At 35.1% G+C, this 27,634-nt stretch overlaps 2 protein-coding genes across 9 annotated transcripts in view; one reads left to right on the top strand and one right to left on the bottom strand.

Moving 5' to 3' along the window:
* Positions 1-2,915: 2,915 nt before the first annotated feature.
* LOC132021544 (prolyl-tRNA synthetase associated domain-containing protein 1) lies at positions 2,916-4,638 on the top strand. The gene is made up of 2 exons (XM_059406060.1): positions 2,916-3,042; positions 4,105-4,638. Exons 1-2 carry the CDS (start codon positions 2,959-2,961, stop codon positions 4,537-4,539), a joined length of 519 nt encoding a protein of 172 aa, XP_059262043.1. The 5' UTR covers positions 2,916-2,958; the 3' UTR covers positions 4,540-4,638.
* A 2,208-nt stretch (positions 4,639-6,846) lies between these two features.
* Positions 6,847-27,634, bottom strand: part of CCDC88A (coiled-coil domain containing 88A) — a 125,450-nt gene continuing 104,662 nt past the window's right edge. Inside the window, exons 23-33 of one of the 8 annotated variants that reach the window (XM_059406057.1) lie at positions 26,819-26,964; positions 23,648-23,740; positions 23,309-23,523; positions 19,743-19,826; positions 18,560-18,763; positions 17,889-17,960; positions 16,845-16,925; positions 14,524-14,792; positions 13,874-14,336; positions 10,211-10,310; positions 6,847-9,662 (exon numbers count right to left, since the gene is read on the bottom strand). In XM_059406057.1, coding sequence (XP_059262040.1) covers positions 10,246-10,310; positions 13,874-14,336; positions 14,524-14,792; positions 16,845-16,925; positions 17,889-17,960; positions 18,560-18,763; positions 19,743-19,826; positions 23,309-23,523; positions 23,648-23,740; positions 26,819-26,964 — 1,692 coding nt within the window. In that variant the 3' untranslated portion in view covers positions 6,847-9,662; positions 10,211-10,245. Of the gene's footprint in view, positions 9,663-10,210; positions 10,311-12,436; positions 14,337-14,523; positions 14,793-16,844; positions 16,926-17,888; positions 17,961-18,559; positions 18,764-19,742; positions 19,827-23,308; positions 23,524-23,647; positions 23,741-26,818; positions 26,965-27,634 lie in introns of those variants that run through there. The other 7 variants (XM_059406058.1, XM_059406059.1, XM_059406051.1 and 4 more) reach the window with 7 other exon arrangements.

Below are 27,634 nucleotides of genomic sequence, written 5' to 3'. Positions count from 1 at the left end.
ACATTCCCCATTCCTTAATGCAGCAGGTACAATTCTTTGTGCCTACTTCTAGCTTTGTCTTCTGCTGATGGGCCTCTCATTCTGCTCTACTGTCACACCAATTCATACTGCCCCAAGACGTACCATGCTTTTTCACCTCCATCCTCCATCCCTCAAAATCCTGGGGCTTCCTCAGCTGGAGTCCTTTTTTTTTTCCTGGCAGAGTCCTACTTATTCTTCAAACTGGTGCCATCTTCCCTTAATGCTTTCCTTGGTACACCAGCCCAGTGTTAGCACCCTTCCTCTGGGCTCCAAAAGCATCCGCATCATGCCACTATTGTGGCAGTAGTCACATTTTCTTGGACTTATCTTCTGTGGATGCTTCAGTCCCCTCTGCTAGATTTTAAAGTCTTTGAGGGCAGAAAGGTTGGCACATAGAGATGTTCCAAAAGATAAGTGGAAGAGGCATAGACTGCAGCAAGCACTTTTCCCTATTGTTTCCCTTGTTTGGGATATTTACAGCTTCCTAGGGTAGCTTTCAATTCACCTGTTCTGGAATTGCCCTTTGTTTCACTCAGTAATGGGGATTTCTAACATTCTTCATCTAATAAATGCCACGATGCCCAATCCCCATGATGTTGATAAATATCTTGGCCTTTTTATTTCCTTTGCTACATAGGCTACAGTTGTTAACTGTTTCTTTTACTTTGAGCAAACTTAGATCTGTGTCCCCGGTTTCATGGATCCTGGCGTAACTCCATTCTCCAGCTCCTTTTTTTTTTTCCCCCAGAATCTGTCCTTTTCTGTCAAATATCCATACTCTTCCTAAAAATAGCGAGTCTTTCCCTCAACACGTTTTTATATAAATGCCACAAAACTTATTATGTCTTGTCCTGTTTGTAAAACAATTCAATAAACTATATTTATCAGATGCTACCTCTCTCCTAGAATTGAGATTTCTCTCTCTATATATATTTTTAAAATTCAAGTTCTATGGCTAAATATCTAGTTCCTTAAGTCCACGCTAATCATTTTGAATTTAATCTGTTTCATGTTGTTTGCAGTATAAATTTGAGATTGTATTTGCCTTGAAGACAACTACACCAAGGATAGGTAGCATTTCTTTTCTATTTGATACAATGTTGACACAAATGCTTGATAAATAGTGCATTAAATCTAGGTTAGGATAGTTTTTAAACAGCAATATTAAGTGCTTTTACCATAGACAGATTTAGTTTCATTTTATAATAAATATCTTTGGTTGTAAGACTTGCTTGGAGCAGGAGACGTGGTCACCCCACCACAGGTGGACTAAAATTAAGAGAACATTAGTGTTAGCCAAGTGGGGAAATAGTTGTAGTTTGGGCTGTGGTGATGGAGGTTGTGAGAAGTGGAAGGATTTGAGAAACTGAACTGTGATGGATTAGCTATAAGGGAGTGTGTGTGTGTGTGTGTGTGTGTGTGTGTGTGTCTGCGTGTCTGCATGTGGTATGCTGAATGCAAGAGTTCATGGCTTGAATAACTGTAAAGATGGAGTTCATGTTTCCTACTTTTGGACATACTTACCTTTCTTGGTTACAATCAGATTCCAATTCTTCTTTCCCCTGTTTACTCTCAATTCACCATGATTGGATTGGGGTTTTCTTGAACACCTTCAACATTTAAAGACAATTATTTGGGATATGCCATATCTTCAAATGGGTGCTCTTTCCTATTCTAATGCTTTCTAATTTCATTTTTAGAAAGAAACCTAGTGAAAAAAAGTGGTGACTGAGGGTTTCACAGGATAATGGAAAACCCCACTCCGAGGTAGGCAAACTGCCTCCAAAAAAGGCAAGTTGTGGTTGCCACCACCAATTATTTGTACACGAATAATAACAAAAGGTAACTTTCAGGAAAGGTCAAATGTGAAATTGTAATTTATAAATTAAAAGTTGAAAAGTCGTGGGGCGCCTGGGTGGCTCAGTCGTTAAGCATCTGCCTTTGGCTCAGGTCATAATCCCAGGGTCCTGGGATCAAGCCCCGCATCCAGCTTCCAGCTCGCTGGGAAGCCTACTTCTCCCTCTCCTGCTCTCCCTGCTCGTGTTCTCTCGCTCTTAGTCAAATAAATGAATAAATTCTTAAAAAAAAAAAAAAAAAGTTGAGAAGTCGTAGAAGAATAGGCATTTTGGCACCCTCCTCTCTCCCTGTTGATTCGAAAATCTCTTAAGTTCCTCCGGTAAAATCTGAAACTGCCCCCCTTCTCAGACAAGGTAAAGCCAAGAAAAGTCTGGAAGAAAGGCAGACCACTCTATAATGACTAGTGGCAAGTTTAATAAGCAACGGAACTCAACAGGAGGCTTGCCTCGGGCAGCCACAAGACAGCGATCTCTGCACCCACCTGCTAGAATCTTGAGTTTATGCAGAGGCCTTAGGGGAATTTCAACTACAAAACGGTCCTGATGCTTGCAGTATCACATTACGCTGTCAAGGCAATGTCCTTCAAGTGGCTGCCGGTACAGGAACAGGGTCAGAAGATACATTTCAAGGACAAGGGAAAAGGGAAGGGAGCTTCTCTGCCTGGGGATTATCCGTGGTCACATCCTCTCCACAACCTTCTTCAACACTCCCTACGCAAAAGCTTCGGTGGCCCTGATTCTGTTTAAATGGAAATTATGCTGAGCCTAGAGAACCTGAAGCGGGACTACGGAAGGCATGTGCCTTCCTCCTGGGGAACTCGGGATAGAGAAAGCCTCACGCTCTCGCCGCCAGGGAATCCCTGCAGACCACATCCACAGAGGCGGCGGCGGCCCGGGAAGAGGGAGGGAAGAGCCCGCGCCGACTGCTTGCGCCCGCCTCCGGAAGGAGCTGCACTGGATTTCTGGAGCTCCCTATTCGCTCCTGGTACTTCCGCCCTAGCCTCCATTGGGCCAGCCGCTCAGGAGGCCACGCCCATTTCACCGCTTCTTCGCCCAATCTCTTCCTGGCCACGACGGCAGCATGGCGGCTAAGGAATTGCGGGCAGAACTGGAGCAGCGGCTCGGCGCCCTGGCCATCCATACGGAGGTTGTGGAGCACCCGGAGGTAAGGCGCTTCTGCGGGGACAGCCCTGCCGGTGAGGTGGGCTCCGCTGCGGCGGCTCTCGGGCGGGGCGGTGAAGACCAGAGGCCCCAGCGGTAAGGTGCCGCAGAAATGTCGGTTCTAGGACGTTTCCCGGGATCCAGAGCGCAAAAGGGACCCCGTAGGAGTATCATAGGCCTTTCGGGACTGTGTTGTTACTGTGAGAAAAACAACGTTTTCCTCTTGGAGCTATTTAGTCACATTTCATTTTGAGAACTTCTGCATGTTAAACTGGTGTGTAAAGCTGGGTCCGTGTGTTTTTATGGTGTAGATATCAGGCAGTAAACCGTCTGTGTAGCGTCATCGATGTATCCAGACATCGTGCATATAACAGGACACCAACCGTAGAAAGTTTGGAATGAACATGATTTCGTTTTTTGACGTGAGGATTTGCAAACATTTCACGGAGCCAGTGTAACTTGAATGGTGCAGGAGCATAGGGACATAGCTTGAGGGTAACAGCTAATGATCGTAGTTAAACATGGTGATCTTCAAAGGGTAGGCAAATACGTTTAAAAGTCTTCAACTTTACCAATTTAACATCAAAACGTTATCATTTTCTCTGACCTTCTTCCCTCCTATATAGTACTTACTCTCCCACTTCCTTACCTGTGCATATTGCCACTCTTCTGATGTTACTAGTCCAGGTCTGATTCCCTGCCCGTGATCTCACCCTCATTGTGGTTATATATTTGTAAAGTGGAGGTTGTTACCTGGTTTGGATGTAATGGAATGCTAAGGAATAGGAATCTGGGCTGCTATAGATTTACAGTACCAAAAGTTTAAAGAAAACAAAACAAAAACACTTTAAGAGTAGGAGTGCTTGGACAGCACATTGTAAAAGATAACTAGCCCAAGAAGTCTCCAGATGAGGGATTGAAATGGCAAGGTAGGTGTGTTATTTCATAATGGGCTGGGAATGGGTCACATCCACGGCATTGGGTGCTCCCTAACCTGCTGTTTTCACCCAGCAAGCAGAGTATGTGTACATGCATATTTTTGAAGTTTTCATTTTATTTTTTACAGGTGTTTACAATTGAAGAAATGATGCCTCATGTCCAGCATTTGAAAGGAGCACACAGTAAGAACTTATTTCTTAAAGACAAGAAGAAAAAAGGATATTGGCTGGTGACAGTTCTTCATGACAGACAAATTAATTTAAATGATCTTGCCAAGCAATTAGGTGTTGGGAGTGGAAATCTTCGGTTTGCTGATGAAACAGCCATGCTAGAAAAACTAAAAGTTGGCCAAGGCTGTGCCACACCTTTGGCACTCTTCTGTGATGACGGAGATGTGAAATTTGTTCTGGATTCAGCTTTTTTGGAAGGTGGACATGAAAAGGTGTACTTTCATCCAATGACCAATGCTGCAACCTTGGGATTGAGCCCTGAAGACTTTATCACATTTGTGAAGAACACAGGACATGATCCCATAATACTAAATTTTGATAAAAACAACTAATTGGGCTGATACTTATAATACATCTATTTCTGAAAGCTGTTTTTCTTACTTGTAATTTATAAAAAGCATTAAAATTGATAGGAATATTTAGCACCTTGATTTGGTGATGAAATCATTTTAGGGAGGAACATTTCGTCTAAAAGCTGAGTTTTTTGTTTTTTTTGTTTTGTTTTGTTTTGTTTTTAAAGTAATCTCTACACCCAAGGTAGGGTTCAAATTTACAACTTTGAGATCCAGGGTCACAAGTGCTACTGACTGAGCTGGCCAGGTGCCCTATAAAAAGGAACTGCTTTTAAAAAGATATATTGAGGTAGTTTTAGTCAGTTCAGAGAGTCCACTTCCCATCGCCCATGGGCACTACTCATTACAGGAATGCCTTCAACAATTGAGAGTATATTAACAATAAACTAAGGCTAGTTAAGATTATCTTACATCTTCTTTAGGCGGTTTACTTGAAAAACAACTTGCAAAAAACCAGCATATATAAAATTATATTGTACATATAGAGAAAAAGGAATATAGAAATACGTTAAATTGTTGAAAGTGGTTATCTTTGGGGAATGAGGATTAGGGAAAGATTTGTTTAATCTTTCTGAGAGGTTAGAAATGTGAATATACTTGGAAAAATTTTTTGTGTCCTGTATATTAAATTTTACTCATCCCCCCTTCAGTTAGGGCATCTGAAACAGTGTAAGAACTCATGATTATGTATTGTCAGTTCTATGTAAGCTAGTTCAAAATTGTGGAGTGAGACACACACTTTTTTGCTTAAATTAAAACCTTCATTATTTGAAGGTCTGAGGTGGACTATATTACGGAAGTAGTTTAGAGTTCTCGTCATGAAAATTCTCATATTTGCCTCTGGTGCAATCAAATGGGATAGTCATGACGTACCCATAGTTTACTAAGTTTGGCCACTCAAAAGTAATTTCCACCTGGTAGTAATAGTGTAACCAGTTTGTTGCTAAGAGGCAAAATAAGTAAAAATGTCATTTCTTGGTATATAGGATTAGAAACTGCAAGTCTACTCATGGCAGAATTTCTATGAAGAGTGACTTTAAGGGCACCTGGGTGGCTTAGTTAAGCGTCTGCCTTCAGCTCAGGTCATGGCCCCAGAGTCCTGGGATGGAGCCTGGCATCACATGGGGCTCCCTGCTCAGAGGGAAGTCTGCTTTTCCCTCTCCCACTCCCCCTGCTTGTGTTCGCTCTCTCACTGTGTCTGTCAAATAAAATCTTAAAAAAAACAAAAGTGACTTTAAAAGATGTGGAGTTAGTAAATATTTCCATAAATGATACCTTATTCTAAGGTGCCATGTTACCTTTTACCTGCTGTTTACTACATCTCTAAGAGGAAATTTTAGACTGCTTTGCACATAAAATAAAGGTTTAATGAATAGAAACCAAAGATGGAGGATAGTAGATAGTGCTCTTCCCATCTTATAGTGAAAACCTGCTCAGAAAGACTAACCTGCCCCAGAATACACAACTGGTTGCCTCTCTTAACATTCTCCCTCCCCAAAGTCAATAAATGAAAATGAAAGATACTGCTTTGTGCAATATATTACTGTATTAACCTATGTGAGGATTGACAGAACTGGTAAGATTCCATTCTTTTCCCAAACCTCCAGTACTCATCCCTAAAAGATCTAGAATAATCTAAACAAGATTATGGGTTATATTGGAAAAAAGGTTTTCCAGGGCAAAGGGAAAAGAAAGATAATACTTAGCTAAATTATATGTTGTAGTTTTTAAATGATTATTAACCACTTGTTATAAAAATCACCTTTTATTTTTAGATCAGTTTAAGTGAATATTAAACCAACTTAATTTTTTAAGGAGTAATAAAGTCTAAAGTGAAAAATAATGAAATGTTTCTAAAAACATAAATCCAACCAATGATGGTTTGTTACATACTGGCTTCCTGTGGCTGATGATGGGTATTACCAAGTAATAATCATTGCCATTCAACTCCAAATCCCTCAGTAGTATTACTTTTAAAGGAAATGTTACAGCTTTTATATTATTTGATTTGGTATTTAATAACAATTATAAGTACAATGGCAAACATTGAAAGAGAACCCTTAGTAGAAAAGAAAAAGACAGTTTAAAATCAGGTTTTGTTAAAGGGTGTTATAAGTGCAACTTTATCCATAAGCATTCCTTTTAAGGCATTTTCATTGTCCAAATATCTCAACATGTACATCAAGGTTTATATCACAAAATGGGCTCCTTTTGTATTACTCATTCAAGGCTTAAAGAAAAAATACATCTCAGGACGAAGTGTAGCAGAAAAGAAAAACACAAAACTCACTTTCCTTATAAATGTAACTTAAAATACAAAGTCATTTAGCATACATTATTACTCCTCATTGTAATTCCAGATTTGGTACAGCATCTTTTTCACTTCCTGACATAAACTGTTAAGACAGTGCAGGCTGTAATACTTCATTTGTGAGGTGGCTGCAATTCTGTAATATGCACAGTGATTTTTTAATAGGCTTTTACCATGCCTTGCATGAAAGGTGCTACATACAAACCTGTTTACGTGAACTCTTTGGTAACCACCAGTTTAAAAACGTGGACCAAACCTTTCCACATGGCCAGATCTGAAGCACTTTATTGGAGTTCTTTGTGGAAGCTTATTACCCTGTATATTAAATCTTCAGTTTCTTGGGAGGGGGGTTAGCTGTTGATTTAGAAGATAGCCAGATAAAAGCATGTCAGGCCCCAGTCAGGAAAGTGGCCCCAGTAAGTTTCTAGGTAGCCATACTACTTTGTTTGGCAGAAGCAGATTATCTAAGAGAAAGGAGTGACTTCCTACTAAATTTGCTTCTGAATCTTTTGGAGAAAGTAAAATATTCATGAGGTTATTATCTAGTCCTTTCTTGAAATGGTATGAAAAAGGTAATGAATATAATTGAGAATATTCCTACTTTTGCAGTCTTAAGTGTTTCCCCTTGGTTGTCTCTAACTGCACTTTCTCAGGGTCAGCCTCATCAGACCCAGTAATATATAAGCTGCCCCTGAGCATGTTCGATGTGAAGCAATAATGAGCTGCTTAAGTAAATAGGTCCTCTATTTTAGGACATTAGTGTTCTGGAGAGGTCAAGCTGTGGTATGATTCACCCTCACCGGGCCACTTCCTACTCATTAAATTCCAACTTTCAGTTATTGTCCTGGGATGTGTCCTAGTTGTGCAAATTAGATGCTAGTTAATATAAATCTAAGTTACCCACTTACTGTATTTAGCTAAAACATAACTTCTATATTTACTTTCAATTTATCCACCTAAGAATGAATTTACATTTTTTACATGCAAGTATCTCTAGACTGCCATGATGCCCATTATCAGTTTGATTCTTGAATCTAGGGAGTCATGATGGAGAGAGATGGATGAAGGTTTTTTATTTCTTGCCTGCTCTAGTCACAAAGGATTGTTTAAAGTCTAGAGAATATGTTTTAAATAAGTCTGTTGTGCAACAGTTGTATTTTAGTAAGAATCCTTTGTATTTACATTTACATAGCACCTTTCATCCAAGAGTTTAAAAGTGATTTAATTTTACAGCATTATTTGGTGGCAAAACCCAAGTTAATGGTGGCATTAAGTAAGTCCAAGTTCTCTAAATTCCTTTTCAATTTCTGGTCAACTATACATGCTGTCTTTCTTTTCGTTATGTCTTTCTGAAAGTAGACTATGAACACAATACTGCTAACTGGCCTACCAAAAAGAGAGGGAGGGAAGGTTAGAGAGGGAGAGACACAGTTCTCATGGCTACTAGGTTAGTGATGAAACACATAGTTCCTAGACCACACTATGAATATGGAATTATTCCAGAAAGATTTTTAGAGCTGGAAATGAGAGCCTAAGAAGTATACTGTTAAAATAAAAAAGTCATTATCTTTCTCATTTCAAACCTTTAAGATTATGCTGATATTTATGTTAAATAATGAATTTGCATTAATAAGTATCACTGCATTTTTTGATTTCATAAGAAAATAAAACTGTGATATAAAATTGGAGCTACAAAAAAACGGATGCTTCCCTGGGTTAACGAAATCTACTTTTTTTGTGCTTCTTTCAAATGTTTAGGTAACAAATGCATACAAATATTTCAAAAGTACCAATAACAGTTACCAACTTTAATGTATTATTATAAACGACAAAAACAGAAAAGTTCCTATTAATATGTGATAACCTTAAAAATAAATGAGTTCCTGGCAAAATGTAGATCATAGTAAATTATTTACAATTTTTTTTTTTTTTTTTTGCCGTAAGAAAACTTCTTAAGCAACAGTCAGCTCTCATGTTAAAAAAACAAACACACATACATAACCCAATACTAAAGAAGGGAAATGAATTTAAAACACAACAGCATTATCTTGGGAATGCAATTTGTTGGAAAACCACCTTACTAAAAAAGTTTCAGGAAAACACTTTTTAATTAATTACCTTGGATCCACGTATGAATGCTTAGTGTTGCTTAAAGGGTAATACAGAAAGATTAATATTACTGTAAATTTTTATAGCTCCTATTTTTCAGATTTATCTTTATAAACTGAATTTCTTTTGCAGTGCATCAAAATAACTGGTTAAAAAAAAGAAAGGATACCAACACATGCAGTCTGCTAACCAAGTAAGGCTCTGACATGCCAAAACAATGTTCTCTGTATCTTGATATATAGTACATTCCACAACATACTACAGCATTTAATTTAGATTTACACAACTAAATATAAATGGCTAGATTTTGGCTAATACTTAGCAGAAGCATTAAGCAAACATGGATAAATTCATAAACAAATGACGAAAGAAGTAGACTGTTCTTGGAGTACTTCTTGGAACCTTAAAACACTTGGTCCTTAGTGAGAGAACATCCTTTAATCAGTAGATCTTATCAATACAATGTATAGTAAGTCCTAAAACCTAAAAATTTTGGCAGTTGACTCCAGTAGTGCTCCTTGATTCAAGGAAGGAATGAAGGTTTTTTATTTCTTGCCTGCTCTAGTCACGAAGGATTGTTTAAAGTCTCCTTAAAGATTTGTAAAATGATTCCTATAGTTGGGTGTCTTGTTACTTCAGAAATAAAGGCTTCACACTGAGAAACTGAAGGACACTTTTCTCTCTGTATTTAGTTGGAAGGTAGAAAGAAGAAAGAAAATATAAGAAAAGCTTGAAGATAAGAGAAAGATATAAAAATCAGAGCAGACACTATAAGAACAACATGCACCAGATATGTCTTCTACAGGAAAGAGAGTGACAGAAAGCCAGAGACAAATTTTTCTTCAAGTGGCTCTTCATACAAAAGATATTTAATTTATTGTTTATTCTCAGTTACCAAAACACTGTGGGAAAGTTGTATTCCTACCAAAAAAAAAAAAAAAAAGGGCTTCAAATTAAAAAAGGAATTCCTAAAACATTATTCATGAGTAAAATCAAATTTAAATTAAGAAAAAAAGAAAACTATTTAAAGGTTTGTTGCCTGCACTGACAAGCAGCAAAAACTTACATCAATCAATAAATCTTGCTTGACTAGTAATTAGGACAGAAAATCATGAAATAAGCAAGCAATATTTACATCTGTTAATGCAATGTGCACTTGTTCTTATAAGTAACATGGTTAGTTTGTATAAATGAGACTAATCTCATTTACATTTTAAGCAAGAAACTCACCACTTGGCCCACATGTCATGTAGTGGGTAATAGAATTAGGAGCTTTGCTGCTCCCTAGACCTGCTTTTTGAATTTCTGCTTTCTTGTACTTTGTCCACATCTGCAGGAGAAAAGCATTTCATATTATTTAATCAAATGTTAAACACAATATAATTCATGAAGTTATGCAACTAACAAGCTCTTGTTGAAGGAGAAAGAATCTAACTCTGGGAAATTTATTAATCTAACAGACATCTTATTACTTAAAGACTGATTATTGCATTTTAAAAGCCAGAAATAATATGTCCTTTTAGTAGCGTCAGGTAGATTTACTTACTATGTTTATTTACTAAATGGTCACAAATAGTTTTAAAGAAAAAATAACCTTGCATGCAACCACAGAAACATCCACAATGAAGTATTTGTTTCATTTACTGAGAAAAATTTTGTAATGTGCCTACTTTCACTGTTAACAGCTAAAACTGCTTTGGTCACAGGGGACGCATTGGGTCCAAAATGCCTAACAATGTGTTTTTGATGTCACACAAATAGTAAGGGTATGAGTTCTAGAAACCCAGGGCAGAAATGTGAATGCTACTCAGTTTCATCTAAAATCAGGGTACTGAATCTCCAAAGTTTTCCAAATATTCCTTTCTGAAATCGTAGAATATTTATGGATATGTCTTAGAGGAAAAGAGTGCAGCTGCTCAATTGAGTCAGAGTTGGTTAATCTTATCTTTAAGAACAATAATAAGTTAAAATACTAGTGCATCTTTGTAAGACTTACAGCAAGCAGTATGTTGATTTTTTAAAGTTTAGAAAACACTGGCTGTATGTGATTTCTAAGGTTCTCCCATGCTAAAAATTTGGTTCCAAGGGCTATGAAGAAACATAAGGAAGAAACTGGTATTTTCCAAACTTTAAAAAGCTATGACTCCATAGCTGGTGATAGTCTCTGAAGGAAATCTAGCCTGTATTCTCACAGACAATCCCCAAGACACATGGACATGGTATGGATCTGTCTTACATGCACAGTGTATATGTTCCTTTCGAAAACAGGTTATACTATAAACTGTAGCCATTTGTATTAGAAATACTGCTTTCCTGAAAGTCTAATTTTGTAAAATAACCAGACTGTCTTAATATAATAGCACATCATTTCTCTATATTTTGCATAAATAAATTTAATATTTTAAATTTAAAGTGTATGGCCAGATCATTAATATTTAAAAAGTTGAAATGGTTATGAAATACCTCTTGACTCAAAGTGGTAAAAAAGTAACACAAATTATTACATTTTAATCATATGTGACCCCTATCTAATTTCACTTATATTTACCATTAAGTTTTATTACTAGGTTTTTAAAAAAAAGAATAGATGCCAAAAACATTTTTAATGTTAGGACTGACAGCTAAACAACTGACACTAAAATAGATAGATGTATTCATGGAAAATATATATTAGGTGGTACTAAAAAATATGAAAAATTTCTGATTGTGTTTATGTGATTATCTGCAAGCTGGCTGTGAGGAAAAGCACTTTAATCAGAGATAAAAGTGGAGAGGGCCTAGCCCCCCTCCATGATCTTCTGTAAGTCCCAGAAAATGGCTTAATTTAAAGGATAGAAATTTCATTAAGCAAAGATTCTTTGTGAAGTCTGTTTTCTTTGGCTCAATTAATAACAATAATAATTTAATGAAACAACATGTATAGAATAGTGACTTCCTCCCCATTTAGAAAGTTACATTTCAAAGCATTCCTTTCCAGATGGCAGGCTGAGTTATTAGCAGTAATATTTAGGCTGAATCAAAATGACAAAAACATTCCAGAGACAGAGCTAAGATCTACTCCTCCAGAAGTAAGTGAATCAGGGTTATGGCTTTGTTTTGTTTTAATTCTGGGAGTCAGAGATTCAAATTTAGCTGATTCTTCTGTAAAAGTGCTATGACCACAGCAAGATAATTTTTTAAAGTTGATGACACTGGAGTCAGACTTAGAAAATATTTTATCTTATATAGTGTTTTTTTAGCTAAAATTTTGTTTGTGATCCTAAAATTTGTTCTACTAAAAACACATCTGTTTATTTCAATTCTAATGCTATTTTAGCACAATGTACTCATTTAAAAAGCTGTTTTAAGGACAGACACATATAATTTAATAAATAGATTACAGAAGCAACAATCTTCACTACTTTGTAAACTTACTACCTTTTTTGAAAAGAAGTAAAAATGCAAACTTCCAACACATTGAGTATGATTTGATTTATTTCTCTTTAACTCTATATAAAAAAAAGAACTGGCAAGTCTAATGTATTAACTGATTCCAAGTAAAAAGGTCATCTTGAAGGAAAGATGGTACTTGAGTTCTTACATGTATCAGATGAAGAAAATGAAGAAACAACTAATACAAATGCTCCTAGTCACTGTATAAGTAACATGTAAATCTGATGGGGTTTTTAAAGAATTACACTAAATTTATGAGTATCACCAAGGTTTTAAATCTGAACAACTTTATAAATATGGGCAGTAGTTAATATTTGCCACAGAAAGTGTTAATGGAGTTATGACTATTTCCTCAAAAATAAAATGGAAGGACAGGAGACACAGTTAAATGGCAAAAGAAAATGACATCTTTTTTACATAGTTTCCTTAACACTGTACATGTGCAACAGGAAGTACACATTCCAGGGGAAGAAAGGAGTGAAGAGTTAAGGAGGAAGAGAGGGAGGGAAGGGGAGCAAAAAAGGAAGAAGGGAGAAAATGAGCATTCTTTTTTGGGAGCAACAAAGTAAACATGACTTGGAAATACCTTCTTGGTAATTATAGCATGCAACTATTTTAATATGCTTCCAGGTATCAAAGTAACAATCTCATATCAAGTGACAAGAAACGTGAAAGAGAAGCATGTATTGTTAAGGTTTTCAAAGTCATGCAGAAAATGTACAATGCAATTAATACTTCATGCAGGCTTTGGTGTGGTTACACATTCATATTTATACACATGCCATCATGTACAAGTGAATACTATGCCACAATTAAAAAAAAAATAAAAGCCTAGCCAAATTATACTTTTCAACAGCAGCTCTTCAAATCAGATTAGAGAAGCACAGTGCATATCAAGTAACATCAGCATGATATTGTGCAGTTTTGATCAAACACAACCATATTCATACCAAACAGTCTGATTATCCTCAGAAACCAACAATGTAGCTTCTGTGTCATCAGGATAGAAGCATGCAGGAGTGATAAGATTATGGCTATCTGTAGAAGTCTGTGGGTTACTGTTACTAGGGTTCTGATAATCAGAAAACAGTTCGTTATCTTTCTTTGCAGCTCTATCCAAAGAGGCAGAAGCCTGGTCAGTTACTCTGGTGATTGGCCTGGGAGGTAACCCACTTATGTTACTAACTAGTTCTGTATTCAGGGATAAAAACGGCTGAGATGGATGAGCCACAGTAAATGACTCCACACTACCTTCGGCTGATATTCCAAATGCATTATTAGATGTATTAACAATGGCAAAAGTTTGGTTTAGAAAATGTGACTTCTCTGTTCTTGAGTTTCTAATCTGGGTATATAGAGACTTGGGCTTATCCGTAGCTAAATCATTTTGTGCATGAGAACCTACAGCATGGGCTGAACTGTGAAGTGTATGAGAGGACCACTGGTGTAAAAGGTACTCACTAGATGCTGCAGTGATGCTGCTATCAGCAGTAGCTGGTGGTGAATCAACTGATATAGGTAGTCTACTGTCCTTGGTCAAAAAATCATGGATGCTTGTCCTTCGAGTAGTTCCTTCAGCAGTAGAGATCACACTGCTTGCACGAGGTAAAGTAGCATAAGGATTACTATCTTTTGATTGTCGTGACAGAGAAGTTTCTTTTACTAATTTTATCTTTCCTTGAGTGGCTAGTGTAGGTTTTCCTGGAGAGCTAATGAAGTAGGCATCCTCAGACTTGCGAGGATTGGGTCTCACAAATTGTTCCGGCTTACTTGTCCGTCTATCGTGGAAGTCTCCTGGGGTTTTTCCACTTACCGACCTGGCCAGACCACAGCTAACTGGTTTGTTTTTTCCCAAAAAGTCAGAAGATACAGACAAACTTTTCATTACTTCATCTAAAAGATTCTCTTGACTTGAGGATTTTATCTGTTAAAAAAGATATCACAACAGATTAGTGAATGCAGTCAAGCCTTTACTTTCCTGATATATTAGACTGTATGATATAAAATTGCTAAGCACCCCTTAACTTAAAAAGAAGCTCTATAGTTCAGTCACAGAAACTTAACTTGCAGTGTCTATCTAAATTCAGGTCCGACTACTAGATAAAACTAACCTGTATTGAGGTAAGCTTGTTGCTTTCTTCCAAAAACTGTTGTAGAGTAACAACTTCACTTCCAGGGGAACCAGTTTTGATCTTGTGATGTGCTCGACTCTCTAATAATTCAGGCATTTTGTGCTGGAGCATTGGACTTGATCTGGTCTGTCTCTTCAAGTACTGGATTGGACTGCTGCCACTGCTGGACCAAGCCTCATGATCATGAAGCAGGCTAAACTCTCCACTGCTGTGGCTCTGTGGCCTGCTTTGGATATGAACTGCACCTGCTTTTGGAGTAAATGGTGTGTTAAGGGTTCGGTAACAGAAATGAGATTAAAACTATGTAAGTAATAATATTTGTTGACTGGATTCTGATGAATAGCTAAACTGACTTTCAAGCTTTATTTAGAAATGCATAGTAAACTGTGTTCATCTTTCATCAGTCTAACGGTATACTCTAATCTCATTTTGACAAATATTTTAAGTTCTACAAAGGCAAATAATTTGCTTCCACCACTACACTCAGAGCCAAACTACAAAGCAGGCCACTCAATACATTTGCTGAATGAGTGAATAAAAAAATAAGTAAATAATACATTTTTAAAAACTCAGGTTCAAGTAACTGTAAAACACCTCACTATTTAGAACAAAAGATGATTATATAAATTTAAAATAATTTCAGAATGTTAAAACCAGAATACAAATTCAGAAGTTAAAAATTCTAATTCTTTGCCTATGAAATCTTCATTACGTACTTGAAGGTTTCTCTATTCATTCTGAATGAATGAATAAAAAAATATTCAATAATTTTTTTTCAAATTTAAATAGCAGGCATATAAAGGAAATTCAATGGAGATATGATATAGTTATTGAGCAAGATCTAGTAAAAATGTAAAATAAAATACATTTTGTATTTTATTCTTTTTTTAAAATTTTTTTATTTTTTATAAACATATATTTTTATCCCCAGGGGTACAGGTCTGTGAATCACCAGGTTTACACACTTCACAGCACTCACCAAAGCACATACCTTCCCCAATGTCCATAATCCCACCCCCCTCTCCCAATCCCCCTCCCCCCAGCAACCCTCAGTTTGTTTTGTGAGATTAAGAGTCACTTATGGTTTGTCTCCCTCCCAATTCCATCTGTATTTTATTCTTTAATGTCTGAATCATCTGACTGTTCCTGCTTTCCACTGTTGGTATGTGGCTATATAGCCTTAAAAGATTCAATTGAGGTTTAGCAACTGTACAGAATGCAAATTACTAGTTCTGGAAAAAAGCTCCCTATGTTTAATGCCATTCCTTATGTGGATTCTAACTGATAGCAAACTGTATACATACAGTATCAAGATGGAAAATACAACTCTCCATGGTTCCCTAATCATACAGAGTAAAGTAGGTCATTAAAGAACTTGGCTCAAGTTATATAATATTTTACAAAAGGAAGATTTTCTTAAATTTTCAAATCAGAAAAGAAATTACTTCATATTTTCAGACTAAATTTTTCTACTGAGCATAAGAACATGATTATGTAAATTTAAAAAAATCCTTTCTTGAGATCAGATATTTCAGCCTACTGCAATAGAGTTATAGCATTAATGATAAAATTACAACTGAGACAAAATGATTTTATAATACAAAAAGCAACAGAATACATGCATTCCTTATAATCTGACAATTCTGGACTATAGGGAATAAGTACTTTAGCTATATTTTATAATCTATTAAACAACTCCAGAATCTGAGTAGGCGGTATACCTTTAAGGGAAAAAGTACTAGTCAAGGTCCATAGACATTTATGTAAAAACCTGACCTTAGAATGCATATTAAATTATGAAAAAAATCTTGAAGTAATTTTTTATATAAGTTATATGCATCCATTTGTCTGTTATACACAAATACAACTGTCTTCTTGAATTAAAAAAATTATTTCCCCTTATTTTTGAATAAATTAAGCTAAAAGTATTTCTAAAACCCTTCTGTAATGGGAGTTCAATGTACATGCCTCATGAGAAAATTAAGGACAACCATTTTCATGACGAAGACAAAAACATAAGAAAAGTAAGGACCTACAGATATTTTTGAAGTTAAAAATTACATAAAAATATTTTATCTATGAAGATGAAAAATGGCAACCAAAGTAACTGCTCCTGTTTTTACATTTATATACATTGTATATACTGTATGACAATGTATGAAGTATAAAGTGTTCCAAGAAACTATGTTCTAAACATAGATGATTTGGATTTCATACTTTACCCCAGAAATGTCATCAATCTTCTAATTATAAAATCTGGAAATGGATGGACAATATTAATAAATTTACCTACAGCATACCTTTGACTTCATGGAGTGAAGCATTATTATTACTATTGCTAGTGGATGTTCTGCCACTATCAAGGCTGGCTGGTCTTGAAGCTAAATGAAAAAATCAGGAGACAGTGTAATAAAACTTCTAGCTAATGACATTGAACTTTTACATTCTGATCACAGAATGCTTTGAGGAAGCAATCATGCATACTTTCACAGGCTGAGCATGCCCAGAATTGAATCTTACAGATTAGAGAGCAAAAACATTTCCAGATAATTCAGTTAGACACTTTAGAATAAGAAACTTCTGAAACACTAGTTGAGATCCAAAGAAAAGAAAATAAAGTGCATATTTAGGTTTGGAAGTGATTTCTAGATGGATACCAGAACTGTTTTGGTTGAGTAGAATGACATGCCAAAAGAAGAAAAGTGCTAGTGATTAGGTCACTTACAACAGATCAAACATGGAACCTGCACACTGCAGAGATGCCACAAACAGGAGGAACATGAGCATCTGCACAGTTAATGTCCTGCATTCCTATCCATAACAAGGGAAACAACTTCACATTTAACAAAACCCTACCCTGTTTCTTAAAATCCTGCTTATAGATGAAATTCTCTCAATATGTTATCCATTTATATATTAATAATTTAGTTTGGCAAGATATGGTTTTGTAGATCTCTCCAGAAACTTAAAAATCTGAAATGCTCACCACTGCAGAACATGTGGTTTCTTAGAGTTCATCCGTTATCTAACTAAATACTTTTTAAACTAATGGTAAAATGTGTTTCTCATAACTTTAACCTTATACGAAAACAGCAACAAAATTACCTATAAGCATTGTGCAGGCATACTTTATGACCAAGAGAGAGACTACTCAGATGAAGCAATAATCTTAAAAGGGGCTAAAAGGAATATTAGAAATATTAGAAATGGTAGAAGTAGCTATGAGATGCAGGTTAGAGAAAACATGCTTGCTGGCAATGCCACATTCGCCAAATCAGTGCCAGAGCCTCAGCATTCCCATTCTGTATGGAATATGTACTCTCTAAGTAAAGTTCATATCTTACCATGAACTCTTGATCCCGTACTAGAATCATCACTAATACCTTGTGGACTTATGTCTTCAAAGGATGTAGTATCTACATAAGATAGCAAAATGGATATAAAAATATTTTTAAACAAAAAAACCATTATAAAATTTCATTTATGCAGATATGGATATTCTCTTTCAATCACATGTAACACATCTTGATTTAACATATTTCACAGACTTAACCAGAAACTGGAACTAAGAATAAGAAACAGAATAGCTGTGATGAATGAAAGTTGACTCGCTTAACACCAGAAGCAGTGAAGCAATCTCCCCAAGGACCCTGCAAAGCAAAGCAAGAGCCAGGGTTGTTCTACGTGGTTTTGTTTGAAGTTGTAGTATTTTTACTTTTTTTTTTTTTTAAGTTTCTATTATCACTTTTTCTCTTTCTTACTCTTTACTTGGCTTACTTTTCCTTTTCCTGTTAGTTAATTAGCTGTTTATTATGAAAGGCGTAGGAAAGATTTTAATTATTTGTATGATGTTTTAAATTTTTGAAATGATTTGAAAATTCTCTCAAATTGAATCCAGACTGGTTTGGTAAATTATTTCAAGTTGTTGCTGTCAAAAAAGTACACATGGAAAAGTCAAATTAAAATTCCTGTTGCCAACAGTTACACCACAGTGCAAAGAGCAGACGGCCTATACCTTTATTATTAACCAACTGCTTGGATCTGAAGCCTGCAGAAGAGTTGACAGTTGAAAAGTTGATGGCTGTAGTAGAGAAGGCCATAGCTCCCAATTCTTTTCTCCTTTTACCCGTTGAAATATCATCAGGAACCTCCAAATTCTCAGTACTACCTGTCCACTGTCCTCCTGCTAGGACCATGGACTGCACCAGGTCATTCATGGCTGGGATGCAAATGAAAGCAAATGAATCAGCATGGTTAATGTATCTGCTCTTATTTCTATCTTGTATTATAAATGATCTGGTTTTTGTCTATGGATTAATGCAAGTTGAACATCAAAGACTATAACCACAAGGTCATTTGAATTATGACATGCATTCAGCTGAATGAAATGAGTAGGCCAAAGGCTGATAAATTTCAGTAAATATTTTTATCCCACATCCACCCCCTTTAAAGATAGGAAAAGGAATTTTACTCTGTACAACTGCCATGCTTTTGCGCAGTGATGTGCAATATAATTAGAAGCCTTCATAATGGGATTTGGTGATGACAGAAATGGAATGAATAAAGGTAAGATGGAGAGCAGTTCTTATACAGCATCATTATTGAAAATGACAAAGAGTCCTTGGTCAGAGCAGGTTACTGAAGAATTCATTTTACGAATCAAGTAAGTATACCATTCAATAAAAACCTGAAAGAGATGATATCCAAAGTGACATTTAATTTGATTATGTAATTACCCATACCACTTAAAAAAAAAGTATTAATATATAAAGAATGACAAACGTTTTCAAGGGTTATAGGCCATTTTATTTATTTATGTGTTTAATTTAGTTCATTAAGAAAATAAATTCCTAATGCTAAAGGTTTTGTTATATTTTAAGTAAATTTCTTTGGGGGAAAAAATCTCAATGGCATAGAAAAAAGTTTCTTTTTTCTGCCAACTTTTAGAAGGCACTGGAAATTTATATTACATGTATGACTAAACATATGTGCATGTATATGTATCAGTGACCATACATATAATGCGAATTCAGTGCCAGTTTTGAAAAAAAAAATTTTTTTCCAGCTCCTTGAATTAGAGGAAGACTGCACTTTGCAAAATAAGAAAATTGGCACAGTCCAGAGAAAGGTTAGTGAAAAATTAGTAATGGAAGCCAGTGTAGTCATTTGAAAGAAGCTGAACTGTCATAAAGTCTTACACATGGAACGACGGTAGCAGGCCTTCATTTTGTCTTTATCCTTCGGTCTGTTCCTCAAAAAGGGCAGTCTTTTCAGTGCAACCACTTTAATGTCAGAGCATGAGGAAAAACAGAAACAGAAAAATGAAAGAAAAAAGGGAGAAGAACAGATGGGAGTTAAATGTTGAAATTAAGGACAGAAATGAATGTCTGAGTTTCAGCTATGTATGCTATACTAAAGCTATTATTCTCATGCTGCTGAGTGATAATGAAATATGAAATATGTACTTTGACACTTTAAAATACTTGGAAAGCACTGAAGACAATGATGAGGAACATATACTTTGAAAGCTTGGATTGGCTGAAGTCCTACAAAACAGGAACTGATTAGAAGTACTTACTGAAGGAACAGTTTTCCTATTAACTAGTTGTTAATAATAGGTTAATAATAATAAGTTGTCAATAAATTGTAAAGGTATACCTTTAAAATTAGGGTTATTGGTGGGCCACAGTATACATGATGAAAATGTACAAGGCTTTCCAATTCTTTATTTTAACTTTTTAAATAAAAAGACTTCATCTTAGGGAAAAAAAAAACTTCTTAAGAAAATGTACATTTTGGGCATCTGGGTGGCTTAGTAGGTTAAGCCTCTGCCTTCGGCTCAGGTCAAGATCCTAGGGTCCTGGGATCAAGGCCTGCATCAGGCTCTCTGCTTAGCAGGGAGCCTGCTTCTCCCTCTCTCTCTGCCTGCCTCTCTGCCTACTTATGATCTCTCTCTGTTAAATAAATAAATAAAATCATTAAAAAAAAAGAAAACGCACATTTTACAAGAGTATTCTATTAATATATATCAACAAAAACGAGGGTGCCCAGGGAATGTTTAAAACAATCTAAAGAAATTAAAAACTTTCATTATTTTCTTAAACTTTAACGAAGGAAATAGGGAACTATTTTGGGGGTTTATTGAATTCTGGTGCATTATTTAACAGCACCAAGAAAATATTTATTCTTCAGAGCAAATTCTTTGAAAAGATGACATGAGCAATTACATTCATTTCATTTTGCAAAAGGCTGACTACAGAAAAGAGAAAAGCTAGCACTAAGCTCTGTTAAGGCTAAAAGATAAGAGGCAACTAATGCAAGCAAAAATGACAGATAAGTATGTATTTATAACATTTTTAGGTATTTTGAAGGGCTTTTTGGATGAGTTTACTAAGAAAAACAAAGGTAGCACTGTGCAGAAAAATTCTATAAGTGAAAATTAGGATTATAACTACAGTAGGTATCATTGGCATAAAAATTAAAATGCTCACTAGAGTCACTAACATTCTTGAGTTATATTTAATCAAAGTTGTTCTCCATTAAATAGAATGCAATGGACATACAGCTTTTTAACTTACTTGACCACTATTAGGAACAGTCCTGATTTTGGCTTTTAATTTGACCTTTTTCTTTTCTAACTTGGTAAACATAACTGTTTTTAATGATTAAAAAGAAATGAACTGAAAGTAATGTAAACATGGACACTTAGCTAAAACAAAGCTGAATGGTTGCAGCATGCACATGTTGTCTTGTTTAGGTACTTCTGTTTCAACTGTTTTCCAAAGACTGCTTTACTGACAGACAGGATAAAAGGAATTTTAAATTTTCCAGTGGTGGAATGTGATCCTTATTATGTCAACTAGTTTGTAGATATACAATGTTTTTTTTTAAACAACATACTCAAATTCAGAGAACATTAGCACTGCTGGGTTTTTGTTTATTTAAAAAATTCTAAAACTGAACAACTGCAGGAAGAATATTACTGCATTCGATTCTTATTCTGGATGCTTCAGCAGGGAGTATGAAAGAATGTCAGCTTTATATTAAAAACAGACAAGTTGACCTCAAAAAAGACTGCTGTGCCTTTCTTGTGTTACATTATCATATCTGAATTGAAATCTTTTTTTAGGGTGCCTGGCTGGCCAAGTCAGGAGAGAGCATACAACTCTTGATCTCAGGGTTGTGAGTTCAAGCCCCATGTTGGATGCAGAGCTCACTTGGGAAAAAAAAAAAAAAAAGAAAGAAAGAAAGAAAAGAAAGAAAGAAATCAATGCCTTATGAAATATCTTCTTTTAATTGGAAAAAAATTAAGTTGACCTATTACCATTTCTCATTTAATAAGATGTCAAATACTTTATATCTAAAATAACATAAATTGAATTATCTGACATCTTTTTAAGGTAAAACTGATGATTTCTCCACAAGAATACGCAAGAGATTTCATGTAGATTTGAATGATAAGACTTAGGTAGCAAAAGACCCAGGTAATGATAATCTTGTGTTGGGATACAGAATTTAAACATTTTCTTGAGATTAGTACACACACACACACACACACACACACACATACACACGATGTATGTATGCATGAATACTTATGGGTTCTAGTTTTTAGGATGTATAGCTGTATTCTGAAATATACCCTATAATGAATGCCTCATCTCTTATATCCTAAAATACTGTCTTTTCAGAGGTAATTCCCTTGAAGCCAAACACTATAGTTTTTTGAGAGTTTTGAGAGTTGCCATAAGTAAAGTCTATCCCTGGGGGGAAGTAATAGCTATTTTGATCTCTTTACTTCAAAGGAATAGCAGTGAAATTATATAAATCTATTTCATATAGATATACCTATGCATACACACAGACAAATACCTATTTTTTTTAAATTTAGTGACTCTGGTGATAGTATGAGTGGATTCAAGTATCTTGTTTACATATTCTGTAAGAACATTGTTAGTAGTCAACTTCTTGGACATCTTCAAAGGGCCTGGCTTTGGATTCTTTTCTCTTTCTCTTAAAATATACTTCTTTAGACTTTTATTTTGCTCTTATTTAGTTAAGCGCACCAGTAATAAAAATATTATGAATTGTATAGTTCATGTTAAGGTGTAATACTATCATATTTGTAATTAAAAAATTAAATCACAATTTTATATAAAAGCTTATATACATCCATTTTAATCGATCCTTTACCAAGCAATCCCTCAATAATTTTTATAACCTTCAGTTACTTCTAAATTACTGAGTATCATTCTCTTTGAATTCATAACTGTTTTTCTTTGCTTCTCACCAATGTAACTTTGCTCCATTTTGACACCCAAGTATATGAATAAAACCCCATTATAAAATGCCTTATTATTCTTAGTTACAAATAATTATCAAGATGAGCTCATAAATACTTCTCACTTACTCTTCATAATCACCCTATGAAGTATGACACAAAGGTGAATGGTGTACCCATATTACTACAACTAGCAAGTAACAGAGATATTCTGGCTCTTATCTCAATGTTCTTTGGACACTGTTTAATCTCCCTTACTAAATGATGGTATTTCTGTGTTTGGTATTTTTAGAAACACATAATACAGGAAATCATGCGATACTGCAGTACACATGAATTTTATAATCATATAAAATTAAAAATAAATGCATTCATCAGACTATTACCCAGAGGACTGCTGAAGTTATAAGTTAAATAAATCTTTTGAAAGAATTCTAAATCAATACTAGAGATCACAAATGTTTAAAGAGTGTAAGCACTCACTGCTGCTTTTCTTGGTCCCCAAAGTTTGGCCATCTTCTAAAGAGTTTGAACCTACTGAAGAACTATCTTGACTATCTTGATGAGGGAGCTGAAGAAATCCTTCACTGGAGTCTGAGCGGGTAGGTGTTAATGTTAGAGATTTCTGACGTTCCCGATTAATATCTTTCTTAGACTTTATCAATTTTCTCATTTTTAGTGTAATCCAGTTGCCTCTCCTAATAGAATAATTTAAAAAACTCTTATCAGTCTTAAATCAACATACAAACCTTCACAAAATTAAAAGACTTAACTTACTCTTTTTTTCCAAAGTAAAAATGAATAAAATTTGGTTAACAGTACCTTCTAGGAGGGGATGGGTCATAAAATTTGTATTGATCCATTATCTTCTCTTCTAATTTCTCCTTTTGTCGTCTTAATTCATTTAACTTATCACTGTAAAAATAAAAATTGCATTTTAGGACATGTACCATATTTTGTATAGTTATGAATATTTTGTGACTACAATCTAACTGCTGTCCAGAACATAAACAAATACAGATATTAGAGCTGACAACAAAGTATTAGATATTAACAAGAGAATTTTTTCCAAGTTTCTCCTTTTCTTTTTATTTACAAACTTACTTAATGAAAGGATATAGAATTTAAAATTCAATTATTTAATACAATTTATTTGTTTGAAGAATATTTTCCATATTATATTCTCATCATGACAAAGGAATTCTCTCAACGTCTTTTAATAGCTGTTAAGCGACATTAACAGTGGCTGTTCTCCTATTTTTGGATCTTTTAGTATCTCACATTGTGTTTGGAATGAAAGGTAATTTAATATAATTTATGTAAGTAAAAAACTAAAATGTTCAATAGTCTGTTTACAATTGTAGATATAAGTAATCTTGCAACCACATCTTCATCAAACACAGACTTTTTTCCTTTATGGCAGAATTACTTAGGCTTAATTTACCTTTAGAGAACAATTTCCTGCCTTCAGCAATACATGAATATACTAGTATCACCATGTCTTCATCTCATTTATGTCCTTGATGGTATATATTACATAGGGAAACATCAAAGATCACAGACTAAAGTAAAATGATCTGAAAAACTGTAATGCCAAACTGCTATGTTGTTTAGTCAACAAATATTTAGTGATCATTTATAATGAGGAAGACACAAAGAGTATAAAAAGACAATAAGTAGCCCACTCTGCTTATAATACAATAGAAGAGAGAACAAATATACATGAGTATTACAATCCAAGGTAGTAAAGGTGCCAAAATAAAAGTACTGTGTTAAGTACAAAAGAAACTTATAAAAGGGAAAATATTTCTATCTTGAATGACCAAAGAAAGCCTAATGGAGAGAATGGCCATGTTAGATAGACTGAAAAGATAAGAATGCTAAATTAAGCAGTTTAGTTGAAGGGAAGCAGTGAGGGATTTTCAGGTTTAGATTTTGCTCAATAGGAAATTAGAAGCTTGTAGGTTTCATTAAAAAGTGACATTATGAAATCTTTGCTGTAGGTACCTTAACTCCATGATGAAATAGTATCTATCAGAAAGGATGATAGTAAAGAAAGCATCCAGGAGGCTCATGAGGTAGTCTAGTTGAGTGGTTAGGATGAATTATGGAAGTGGGAACCAGAACAAATGGATTTGATTTTTTTGAAGAAGATGCTTTGTGAACAGAGACTGCCAAGAGGTATACACTACAGCACAATGGCAGATATACCTCCTAAATGTCTTCTCATTTTACCTGTTGAAATATCATCAGGAATCTCCAAATTCTCAGTACTACCTGTTCACTGTCACTCCTGCTAGGATCATGTGACAGAAGCATTCAACAAGAACTGTCTGACATATAAGATGGATATTTTGAATTTAAATTCAAAAAGTCAGAATAGATACTAATATTTCTAAGTCAACTATACAGATACAATTACTGAAACTTTGGAAATGGATTACTCCATTGGATTACCAAGGACCAGAATATTAAGATATTCTAAAGATATCCAAATATAAAGCTTTGCATAAAGCTTTTGCTTAAGGGACAGAAAACTTAAATGTTTTACATATACTTCCTGCTTCTTAAGCAGAAACACCTCTTAAGGCAGAGAATAAAGGAATACATAGCCCTGAAAGGACTGAAGGTGTAGTCGAAAGTGGCCGGCCACAAATGTGAAATTTCTTTGAAGTTTTACATTTATCTTAAAAGCTCATGCAAACACTTTTTGCTCCATAATATACCTGTCTGTTAATATAAAAATCATGTTCCCTGCCTCAAATTTTATAAGAAAACTGATGCTTCAAAAGATGTATGAAAAAAAAAAAAGATGTATGTATCCTGGTTTCATATGAGCCCTAGCTCACCACGATATATATCATGCCTAAAAGGGACAGATATGTTATTTCATTTATTTCTTAGGATCATCTTGGAAGTAGACGTTATATCTCTGTTTTAGAGAAAAAGAAACCAAAGTAACTCACCTATGGTCACATAGCTAGTGACTGGAAGAACTGGGACTTGGATTACGAGCTGCCAAGTTTCAACATCCGTGCTATTTCTATTATACTATTTTGTTTCTCATTTAGGGAATAGGGGAATTTAGAAAAGGTAAACTTTGGTGCAATACAAGGCCTATCCACTGAGTAGCTCAAGCCCAAATACCTGATTTTACCAGATTCCTCTACTACTAATGGAGAATGGAGATATAATTTACCAATATTAAGCCTTGTCAATTCTATCTCTTACATCTGGTATATGATCTCAACTACCACTGCTTGTGAATTATGATTCACTAGATTATTACAACAGTCTTCCTAAAACTTATTCCTTGTCTCTATTCTCAGGACTTCTAATCCATACTCTAAAATGCCACCAGTGCCTTTAAAAAAAAACCACAAATCTGGTCATTTTACCCCTCTGCTACAAGTTTTCAGCAACTCCTTTATATGCCATAAAAAAAAAACCTTTGTGAGGTTGTTCCTAAGCTTTCAGTCACTTCTCTATTGCTCCTTCTTCCTCAGTTTTGCTCCAGCAAGAACTATTAATTTTTAGGTCCTTTACCATACTGTAACACACCTTCATCACACCTTCACGCTATTCCATTTGTACCTCCTTGGCCTGGTATGTCTCCTCAGGCAAACTCCCATGGGTCTTTAAGTCTCAGCTTAAGCAAGCATCTTTTGGAAGTCCACCTTGCCCCTGCCAGACTAAGGTACTCCTTCCCCTGTATCTGCTGTATTTCTAAGGCCTCCTACACATACTTCCATTGTAGCGATTATTTGTATTTACTGCTTTATGTTACTAGTTTCTTATGAGCAGGACCTATGTGTTTTCATGTTAGTATTTCTGGTTACTAGCATAGTGCCCAGAACATAAGCATTCAAAAAAATGCATGGAGAAATAATAATAATGTTGAAAATTAAAAAGAAATTAGCAGTGAGTTTTTTTTGTCACCAGTTGGCAATGATAAAATCATGAGTATTACCTTCAACATTATTTGGTACCTACATGTACTGCCTTTGTTCAACATGAAAGAGATCCTTGCTTTCCATATTCTGCTCCAATAGTGTTCTGTTCTGGAGCATTAATGTCTGAATTTGATCTAGTAGATGTCGATTTTCTTCTTCTAAATTTCCTTTAAGTTGGCTTAGCAACTGTTTAAACACAAACATTTTTTTTTAAATCAACATTTACATTTAACATACATCACCCCAAACATCTGAAAAATATACAGTCTGGGGGCACCTGGGTAGCTCAGTCAGTTGAGTGTCTCAACTTGGTTTTGGCTCAAGTAATGATTTCAGGGTCAGGAGATTAAGCCTCTGTTGGGCTCCACACTTAGCAGGGAATCTGCCCGAGATTCTCTCTCTCCCTCTCCCTCTGTCCCTCCTCCAGCTCCCACACACTCTCTAAAATCAATCAATCAATCAATCTTAAAAAAAAAAAAAAAAAAGACTTAGGTCTTCTGCTACTTAGACAATTAGGTGGTTGCACCTTGATGATGATGATGATGATTATTGTACCATGAATGATTATTTTAGTTATAATGAGAGCTAAAATACTAAGTTATGTGCTGTACACATTTTAAAAATTCTTACAAATACTGGGTTTAACATATAACAAATTATCTAGTCCCAAAAACAGTTGCTTTCTTCAAAACTATTTAACTTATAGTCTGAAAGCTACCTGGCCTTCCATTTAAGGAGCTATGAAATTGGACAAGTAAATTAATTCTCTGGACTTTAATGATCTCATCTATAAAATGAGAATAATTCACACCCCTGACTGTTGTAAGGATTAAATAATATATGTAAACTATCATGT

Source organism: Mustela nigripes, chromosome 7, assembly GCF_022355385.1.
Source record: "Mustela nigripes isolate SB6536 chromosome 7, MUSNIG.SB6536, whole genome shotgun sequence".
Lineage (NCBI taxonomy): Eukaryota > Metazoa > Chordata > Mammalia > Carnivora > Mustelidae > Mustela > Mustela nigripes.
Note: the sequence above shows the minus strand (reverse complement) of the source record. Positions and strands in the feature narration are given on the sequence as shown.

Coding starts and splice junctions, on each gene's coding strand:
- LOC132021544 (XM_059406060.1), top strand. CDS start 2,959: ATGGCGGCTAAGGAATTGCGGGCAGAACTGGAGCAGCGGCTCGGCGCC. Junction 3,043..4,104: donor AGGTTGTGGAGCACCCGGAG/GTAAGGCGCTTC, acceptor TATTTTTTACAG/GTGTTTACAATTGAAGAAAT.